We start from the raw sequence: 9,863 nt of genomic DNA, 5'->3' as shown, positions 1-9,863 counted from the left end.
GCAGAGCAGCATGTGGGTTTGAACCACTGACCTTCTGGTTAGCAGCTAAATGCCATATCCACTATGTCAACAAAGCTTCTTACTCAAGATCTCTAGCCTGAGAGAAAAACTAACTCACCAAAGCAACCAAAGAAATGAATGTATCGTGTTGAATCATTTTATGATGTTCTGCTGTGTATATTCTCAACAACAACAAAGATTTATTATTTTTTAAAAAAGAAACTAATGTATTAGAATTCATCAGTGGATTTTTTAATAGTTTATCATTTTGCCTTGATTTCCTTTTTTATTTTTCCTTTTATAAAACAAAAGAAAACCAAATCACTGCCACCGAGATGAATCTGAAAGAGCAATACTGTATTTATTAGAGTAGAACTGTACTCCATTGGGTTTTCAGTGGCTGTAATCCTACAAAAGTAGATCACTAGGCTTTCATATGCAGCACCACTGGGTGAATTCAAATCTCCAACCTTCCAGTTAACAGCTAATTTCAAACCATTAGCCCCACCACACCACTAAAAATTTTTTGCAGATTTTATTTCACTTCCAGAAAATAAGGATATCTTTCTTAAATATAGGTAGTTCCCCTACTTACCTATGTTCAAATTATAGGAAGGTGAGGCTGTCTTCAAGAAACACCTTTCCCAAAGCTACAGGCTCCTCGTTCCTCCCTAACATCCACATAGCTGCCAGTTCCTGCAACAATGCCCACTTCCATCACATTTCCAACTCTCAACTTGCCTCAGTGCAGAGTGGAAAAACTGCTGGCACGTCCTACAGTCACAGAGAAAACCTTATGGGTGGTAGAAAGGGTAGAGTGTGATAAGATGCCTACAAGTGCCTGCAGGGAGGGGCTGTTCTTTCACAGCAGACTATCATCCCTGTAGCCCGGGCCAAATAATACATTTTCCTATGGCTATTTTCCTGGTGTGGAGGGGTGTGTGAAGGGACCAGTTGTAGCAAGTATTTGGGAAGCAGAAACGGTTGGCACCTGTGCAAGTGATAGGACTTGCACACTCATTAGGCTTTGTGCTTGTCAATCTCTTACAACTCCACAAAGGTGTTACAAACCAACTTTATTCTGCAAACCAGAAACAGGAACTGAACAGGTTGCAACCAGGCCTCTGAAAGAAGCAGCAGGAAACAGTGTCTGTAGCCAGCAGTGGGGACCTACTGACCTGCAGCAAGAACTCCCAAAAGGCTGGCACCAGTCACCCTCTGGAGGCGGCCGCAAGGTACACCTATAAATGAGCTTCACCTAGAGATGGAACCAGCTAACTCTGCCAACTAATGGATGTTTCACTCAGACCAAAGATGAGCCCAGGAGCCCAGGAGCCAGGAAGCAGTGCTTTTCACGACAATCTGTAGGGGACTATTTGAGCTAAGAAATGGGTGCTCTGAAAACAAACCTATTTTTGGACTCTCAGGCTTTCCTTTTAGTTTTGCTCTTCTCCAATTTTCTACTAAAGCTCTATTTAGAAAATTAGAATTTTTCCTAAACTGACTACTTATCCAAGACAGAGAAGCACAGTGCTCTGGGTTTGTGCGGGGTGGTGAGCAGCTGCCCCAATGGCACGCCAGCAAAAAGCGGAAACCCCAGAGAAAAGCCACGTGCAGGGCACCGCAGGGAATTCTTTTTTTAAATGCCTTCCTCTCTAGAGTTTTTCCTTAAGAGCTCTGTGTTTGTTCTACTCTATTGATAATGTACCTGAAGCTTGTTTTCTTGTGTGAAAGCAGAATGACTAAAAGGCAGGGAGGAGCGCTCTGAAAATCTCAAACACTGCTGTGTTGATTGGCATGATAACATTTTCACTCATCCATGGTGAAATAGGGAAATGAATATATAGTGACTTTTTCATACATTTTTAGTCTGCAAAGGAAAGACTGGAAGGCCAAGGCTGCAGAGAGAAAAAGGACAGAGCGAAGCTCAGCACGGGGAGGTGACACGGGCAGGGTTTCCATTAGCGATCCCACCACTTACAACTCCTTCCCTTTCCCTCCTAAACCTAAACTTACTGCCTTTATTCTAAGGTCACTTTATTCTAAGGTTAGCCAGTTGCTACAGAATTTACTCCAATTCATGGTGAGCCCATTTGTATCAGAACTGTGCTCCATAAGGTTTTCCACAGCTGATTTTCTGGAAACAGGTTGCCAGGCCTTTCTGCATGAAATCAAACCTTCTATCTTGGGTTAGCAGCTGAGTGCATTAACCATCAGCACCACCCAGGAACTCCTATTCTAAGGTTGTACCTTCTCCAATTTTTTTTTAATCTAAAATCGACTTTTGTTTTTAAGAAATCATAGCAATAGACAGCTGATTACGTAGTTTTTGTTTCTCTGGTTATAATATTCTTACTTGGAAAAAATAAAAGATCAACAAACATACGTCAGTCCACTTCTTTGTTTGTTTTTTACTGACTCCTGGGAAACACTCTTTAGGTAACACAGACTTCACCCCTATCCTTAAAGTATGTAAGACAGAATATATGAAAGCCATGCTGGATTTGAAAGTAGAAAATACAGACGTAAGATGGAAGACTTCCAAGGACTTCACAATGTGGGATGGACAGGATGTGAACTTTTTTTTTTTTTTTTTTTTTTTTTAACCATATCAGATTGGAAGACCTAAAGAGCTTTGCTGGAGGCAAACGGAACCAAAGCTCAGGGAGGACAGGTAACTCCCCTGGGACACGCCATAAGTGGGCCACTTTTATCATGAGACTAAACAAAGCGGGAAAATCATATGGATGAGAATATCAAGGATAAGTTCTTGAAATTTTAGCCAGCCTGTGTTTCCTTCCTGTCACTTGCTGTGACTAGAGGGGCAAAAGCTGAGTAAGGGATTGCAGTATGCAGAGAGCCAGGCTAAGAGAAAGAGGATGCAATGGCTGGTGACAGGGGAGGCTGGCAGCCAATCGCATCCAGGTGCCCACTGGGCGGGAGGGAGGTGGCCTTAAGCAGCCAATGGCGCAGGGTCTTAAGTGGTCTTAGAGCAGAAGCCCCAGGGCCATAAGTAGGTTATGAAGGGGAAGGGAAGGGGTTGAAAGAGTAAGACTGTTATTGAAACCACCACTGGCATCAAATCCACCTTCACTTTCACCAAGGAAAAAGATTACCTTTTTCTCCCCGCAGCTTTCTTTGTCCTGTACCTCACCACAACCAATTGAAGGTGATGCTCCTACATTTTGCCAAGATGCTTCCAAAAGTGAACTCAGAACGAAAAATTACTGACTCTGCCATAGGAAAAGGTGTATTAAATGCTGTTGTGTTCGAGGAACATAGATTTCCATAGCCACAAGTTTAAAATGGTGAATGGGATCCAGACTGGGAGTATACTGAGTTGACAAAGCTTTTCATAGGTAGTCCCAGAATCTAACTATCATCTGTGATACTGTTTCCAAGGAAAAGTGTCCTCCAGGTTCCACACATCAACGTTAAATGGTTCAACATTAATGGATATAACCTTTTATACTTCAGTTTTCTTATAAGCAAAATGGGAGAACAATAAAGGCTATTCTAGCTATACGTCCCAAGATCAATTCATTAAAAACAAATTTTTTTTGTGATCCTGCCAGCTGGGGTCTTATCCACCTACTCAAAGCAGTCCTATATCACTGATGTTCCTTAGCCGGGGGCTGGGAAGGGTGCTGTTGCCATGGCATTTGCCATCTCTGAGTGAGTTTCTTCTATATGGAAATAAGATGAATTTTCATAAAGCATTGATAAAGCATAAATATGTCCTCAGAATGATGATGAAAGAGAAAATGACAAGTATAACCAAACAACAAACTAATAATACAGTTAAATAATAAACAAGTAGCAAAAATCCTTAATGTAATCTATTCCTAAAAAATACACCAGTACACAAAAATAAAGGTGCTCTGGTGGCATAGTGGGTAAGACATTTGGCTACAAACCAGGTTAGTGGTTCAAACTCATCAGTTGCTCCACAGAAGATGAGACCATCTACTTCTGTAAAGATTTACAGCCTTAGAAACCCAATGGAGATTACTATGAGTCAGAATCAACTGAAGGGCAGTGAGTTGGGTTTGCTTTTCTGGTTTAAAAAAAAAAGGAAAGAGAAGCCCTAGTGGTGCAATGGTTAAGCACTGGTGGTTTGAACCCCCCAGCCACTCCACGTAAAGATTACAGCTTTGGAAATTCTGTGGGGGCAGTTTCTACTCTGTCCTATTGGGTCATTATGAGTAAGAACTGACTTGATAGCAACGGATTTGGTTTCCTTGGTTTACTGAAAGATAGGGTAAGTTTGTGAAATATAACTAAGCCTTAAGTTCTTATTCACTGCATTAAACTGAGCTATTTCAACGCCATCATATCCTTCTAAATGGGAGGCTGTGGTTAAGTCATCCTTGCTTGCCCTTCGAGCTCAGTTCAGGTGTCACCTTCTTTGGAAAGCCACATTCAAACTCGCCCCACCCTTAATCTTACTCTAGAAGTACTGGGAGCCCAACCCATGCTGTATAGACCTGCACAATGACACTACCACAGCCTGCACTGAGTCTGCTCATGCACCAACTGTGAGCTCTTTGGGGGCAGGGAACATGCTGTATTCAAGTAGTTCATCAGTAACTATGGAATGAAGTGATTCATATATATTGATAATGATGTACAGAATTTGAGAGCTAAAAAGAACCTCAGATGCCAATTATCCCAACCCTCCACTATTTCCTGAGATAGATATATAGATATAGATATACGTATATAAAATATCACCTTCCCCTTCACCTCAATCAATTTTTTTGAGATTTTAAGCGATGGGCTCCAAATTAGAGAAAAACCAGGGACCACAATTCAGATCTTGAAACGCCTACTCCAGCGCTCTGTCCCAGGCAACCACACTGCCTTGCCTTTGTAATTTCACGCAATTAAATGAGGGCATCTTACAAATTTAGTTCAATTCCCCATCTACCTCCACCCCGGTCAATTTCACAGGTGAATGACTTCCATTTGAAAGGCCTTACTCAAAATTAAGGAGCTCCAGTGGCATAGTGGGTAAGGCATTTGGCTGCTAACCACAAGGTCAGCAGTTGAAACCCACCAGCTAGCTGCTCTGCAGATGAGGCAATCTACTTCCAGAAAAACTTACAGCCTTGGAAACACAATGGGGGTCGTCATGAGTCAAAATCAACTCAATGGCACAGGGTTTGGTTTTTTGGGTTTTGCTCAAAATTCATACAGAAGCAGGACTATAATTCAGACCTTAGTTGAAAAGATGTGCTTTCCACTCTTTCATAAAGATTCATCTTGCAAGTGGGAGGCAGTGGCTGCAGAGCAAAGGCCAGCACAGCCCACAGGCCTAATCCAGCAGGCCACCCCAGCAAGGCTCTGGGGGCATAGTGCCTAAGGCATTGGACTGCTAACCAGAGGGCTGGCAGTTTGAACCCACCAGCCACTCCTCAGAAGGAAGATTGGGCCAACTACTTCTATAGTGATACTGCCTTGGAAACCCAAGGATAGGTCGCTATGAGTCGGATCCAACTCGACAGCATTGAGTTTGGCTTTTCTTTTTTTTTTTTGGTTTACAAACTGAGTGGCTTTTCCTTCTTAAAAATGGTTGGGGGGAAAATCAAAAGAAGAGTCATATATTTTCCCATATGAAAATTATATGAAATTCAAATTTCAATGTCCATAAATAAAATTTTATTGGAATACAGCCATGATAATTTGTTTAGGCACTATTTATGGCTACTCTCGCATTACAATAGCAGAGCAGAGTAGTCAGTGGGGGAGAACTTTATGCACTGCAAAATCTAAAATATTTACTCTCTGGGTCTTTGCAAAAGAGCCCAGGTGACACAGTGATCAGGCACTCAGCTGCAAGCCAACAGGTCAGTGGTTCAAAACCACTAGCCGCTCCATGACAGTCTGCTTCCTAAAGATTTCCAGCCTTGGAAGGGACCAGGTTTGCTGGTCTGATAGAATCTGGTGGAACCCCTGAGACTATGGCCCCTAGCTGCCCTTCAGGTCTGGAATTAAACCCACTCCTGTGGCTTCCAGCCAAACAAAAGACAGGTATATGAGCTGAACATTTACAGATACACTCTTAGGAGAGATCAATCATGGGAGAACAGAAGGGCTGTGTATGCACAGGGAGACAGCTGGGGTGGGGGGAATGCATGGGAGGGAAGGACACAGGGAAGAGGTAACTAAGGGGAGCAAGTAGGAGGGGAGCTGTTGCATTGTGGGAAATTGCCCTCAATGTCATGTGACAAAGCTGCTGTATGGAAAATGAATTCACTCTGTAAACTTTCACCCAAAAAGATTTACAGCCTTGGAAACCCTATGGTGCAGTTCTACTTTGGCCTATAGTGTCACTGTGAGTCAGAATTGACTTGGCAGCAGTGGGTTTGGGTTAGGGTTTGGATCTTGACAATTGGGCTATCCCGGATGGAGAGAAGCCAGCCTTCTCTTAGAAGGCAGAAGTTCTACTACTATCAAACTCTGCAGCCCTCAGTTTAGAAAAAACAAAGGGTTTGGATGAAGCTGATAACATCATACTGTCACACTGAACAGAAGGCCACGCATTCATGTCACCCAGATGGGCAGGAGTTGAAGTGGGGTCTGCCCAGGTTAAGTGAAGCAGTGGTACAGCAGAGGCCCAGGAACATGGGTCTTCCCAGAGAGTGCCCCCCCCCCCACCATTCCCTACCACACCTCAGTAGCTCAGAAGGTCCTGCCAGCTGTCTGTCACATGATTACCACCTGGGTTTCCCTTGATTGAGAGTAAATGAGCCCACCTGAATGGCAGCTGCATGGCCCAACCATCTTTTAGGGTTTACCACCTGCAGTGGAATCCTACTCTGACCAGTTACTACCTATGTGACCCTACACCCCCTGGCCCACAAGTCACTTCAGGCTCATAGCGACCATTATAGGACTGAGTAGAACCACTCCATAGGGTTTCCAAGGCTGTAATCTTTAAGGAAGCAGATTGCCTCATCTTTCTCCTGCAGAGCCACTGGTAAGTTTAAACCACCGACCTTTGGGTTCGCTGTAGTTGTTGTTATGTGCCATCGAGTCAGCCCCAACTCATAGCGACCCCTCCTTGGGTTTCCGAGGCAGTATCACTACAGAAGTAGGATTGCCCAACCTTCCTTCCGAGGAGTGGCTGGTAGGTTTGAACCGCCAGCCTTCTGGTTAGCAGTCAAGTGCCTTAGGCTCTAAGCTACCAACCACTGCACCACCAGGGCTCATTTGCATCCCCAGCTTTCTCACCCAAGAAGCATAACAAGTACTTCTTTCATAGGCTTATTTGGAGTATTAAACAAGATATAGTTCAAATGTCAGGTCCCTCTTAATCTTCCTCTCTCCCTTTCCCAGAGGCAATATTTAGAGAATAAACAGTAAGTGAGCCTTGTTAGGAAACTTTTTTTCAAATTAGCTTAGGGTTTGGGACTTATTGCAGAGGCCTATGAAAGAGAAAAGAAAACCAAAACCAAACTATCAGTGCAATAAAAATAGGCTCCAGTACATGGCTGGGTGCTTTTCTCCCACGTCTCTCAGTTCTTTGACACATCCTTCCTATCTTCCAAATTGTAACCCAAAAATAAGACTGCTATAATTTTTAGAAAAGTTACATTTATCAAACTTTTATAGCAAGCCATGCAAAGAACTAAGCTATGATACATTCATGTTCAGTTAGGAAAACCAAGATTGTAAAAAATAGCAGATGCTGAAAGTCCCAGTTTATTTAGTCTGGCTTCCTCACATGAAGCTCTTCTTGTTCTTAAAATACTCAGCCTTGGCTGAATTCCAAAATTGGCATAAGCCTGCTTCAGGTGTTTTGAAGACACTGAACAGAATCAGAACTGAAAACAAAATTGGAAAATAAAGCCTTTTATGAGACACAAATTCAAGAAGAACCACAACTAAACCAAGTTTTCTACCTGTAGTTATAGCAGTAAATATGCATATAGTCTGAACATTGATTGTCAAGGGTGCTAACTGTTCATTTCAGTAACATGTTACTTATTCTTAACATTTGCTAACACATAGTTCATTGCCACTGTCACCAGAACTGCATAACATTTTCTGAAATCTGGAATAGGTTGAAAAGATACTTTTTTTTTTTTAATGGATTATGCTAGCAATCATTTTAATGGCCATCTAATCTTAGTTATCAAGGGAGGATATCAGCATTCTGAACAATGTTAAATTATAAATTTTCCAGCCTAAGCAATGCACATCTTGATATACCGGGCAACCAAAAACAGTCCCTGGTACTTCCTCCACCAGATTCCTAACAAAGGTAGCACACAAGTTCAGTGTAAATTAAAATATTATCATTTTGGGACGTAATTACTCGAAAGTTCAAACTGGTAAGAGATGGAAAACTCAAACGGCTAAAAGTCGCTGAAGGTGAAGTGAGTTAGGAAGGTCAGGACATGACATGCAAATTTGTATACACTGTGCGTGCAGCTGGCCGCAAGGCTAAGTCAATGTTTCTGTACTCACAAAAGTAAAGAGAGAAAACGAAAAGGCAGGAAAGTGTCATCTAGTCACCTTACAGTTGTACAGAGAAGGAAAACATGGGCCAAACCTAACAGAAGCGAAGCCAACACCCTGAATGGAGATGGGGTGACTGTTGCAGATACCTAGTACTTCTAAAGGACTGAAATTCTCCAAGACCAACACACGGACCGCAGGGCTCCAGCGCCGAGCGCTGCCTGGCTCAGTCGGTCTCCCGCACGAACACGGAGGCTTTTGCACAAGCCTCTTTGCCAGCTGTGGCGAGCGCCACGAGGAACTTCACGCAGCGCCCCTCGATGCGCCAAGGAGGGACAAAAGTAAATAAGTAGCCAGCGCACTTCCTCCCCAGAAAGGGAAAAATTTCCAAAGGGCGACAAGGAATATTTGGCTACCGGCCGCAAAAGGTGGGAAGGGGTTACACACGCACCTGCATTGTAAAAGCGGTCCAGCACCGTGGTTTCCCCGAAGTCCAATTTGCCAAAATGCAGGGTCTCCAGCGCGGCGCCCACAGCTTCGCACGCCTCCCGCAGGCTCTGCAGGGCTTCACTCTCGGCCATCACCAGCTGCCCCTGGCTTGCTTCGTTGATCACATATGCCACGGTGGTCCGGCGGCCGCCCCCGCCACCGGAGGTGCCCCGGTTCCGAGAGGCGCTGCCCCCGGAGCTGGCAGTGGGACAGCCGGTGGTGCCAGGGCCGGCGGAGCTCTCTACGTTCCAGAAGCTGCCGGGTGGCGGCGGTGGCAGCTGGTTCTCCTCGCCCTCCACCGTCGCCGCCGCTCCTCCCCTTCGGCAGCTGGCGCCCTCGTTGAAGGTGCAGAAGCCCAAGGGGCCGAAAGATGGCACAGAGAAAGTGATGCCCTCGCCTGCCTCCACGCTCATCGCTCCGGGCGGCGCTGCTGCGGCCGCGGCGTCCCCGGCCGCGCCACCCCGTCTGGCCAGCCACAGCTCCGGGCTGCTCCGCGCCCGCCCGGCTAAGCAGCTGCCATCGCGCGCAGAGCCTTCCCCGCCGCGCCGTCGCTTCCTCTCCGGCGCCCTCTCCCCGGGCGGCACGCCGCTACCCGGCGGCGGCTCGCCCCTCCTCGGCGCCTCCGTGGCCGCGCTGTTCGCCGGCTGCGAGGTAGAGAGTGCAAGGGGTGGGGACGCTGGGCTGGGCGCGAAGGGACAGCGCTTCCTTTTCTTGGCTCGCCGACCTGCGCCGCGGTGCGGCTCTTGGGCGCAGCGCTCAGGCTCCGTGCGCCCAGCCGGCAGCAGTGCAGCCCGGCTCCTTCCGTCCCGGTCGCGGGGAGGGGCGAGGGCGGGGACCTTCAGAGAGCAGAGCTACCTGGCGAGTACCTTACAGGCAGGCTGGTCCCTGGGGCTGCGTCCCGGAACCGC

The 9,863-nt window shown here is 45.8% G+C and overlaps 1 protein-coding gene across 1 annotated transcript in view; it reads right to left on the bottom strand.

Moving 5' to 3' along the window:
* The window catches only part of MAP3K5 (mitogen-activated protein kinase kinase kinase 5), a 275,001-nt gene extending 265,399 nt beyond the window's left edge, over positions 1 to 9,602 (bottom strand). The window contains exon 1 of the mRNA XM_007946314.2: positions 8,918 to 9,602. Within this exon, the coding sequence (XP_007944505.1) occupies positions 8,918 to 9,368 (451 nt within the window). The 5' untranslated portion in view covers positions 9,369 to 9,602. The remainder of the gene's footprint in view (positions 1 to 8,917) is intronic.
* Between the last annotated feature and the right edge of the window lie 261 nt (positions 9,603 to 9,863).

Source organism: Orycteropus afer, unplaced genomic scaffold (genome assembly GCF_000298275.1).
Source record: "Orycteropus afer afer isolate SDZICR_OR568_19922 unplaced genomic scaffold, OryAfe1.0 scaffold00155, whole genome shotgun sequence".
In the NCBI taxonomy this organism is placed as follows: Eukaryota; Metazoa; Chordata; class Mammalia; order Tubulidentata; family Orycteropodidae; genus Orycteropus; species Orycteropus afer.
Note: the sequence above shows the minus strand (reverse complement) of the source record. Positions and strands in the feature narration are given on the sequence as shown.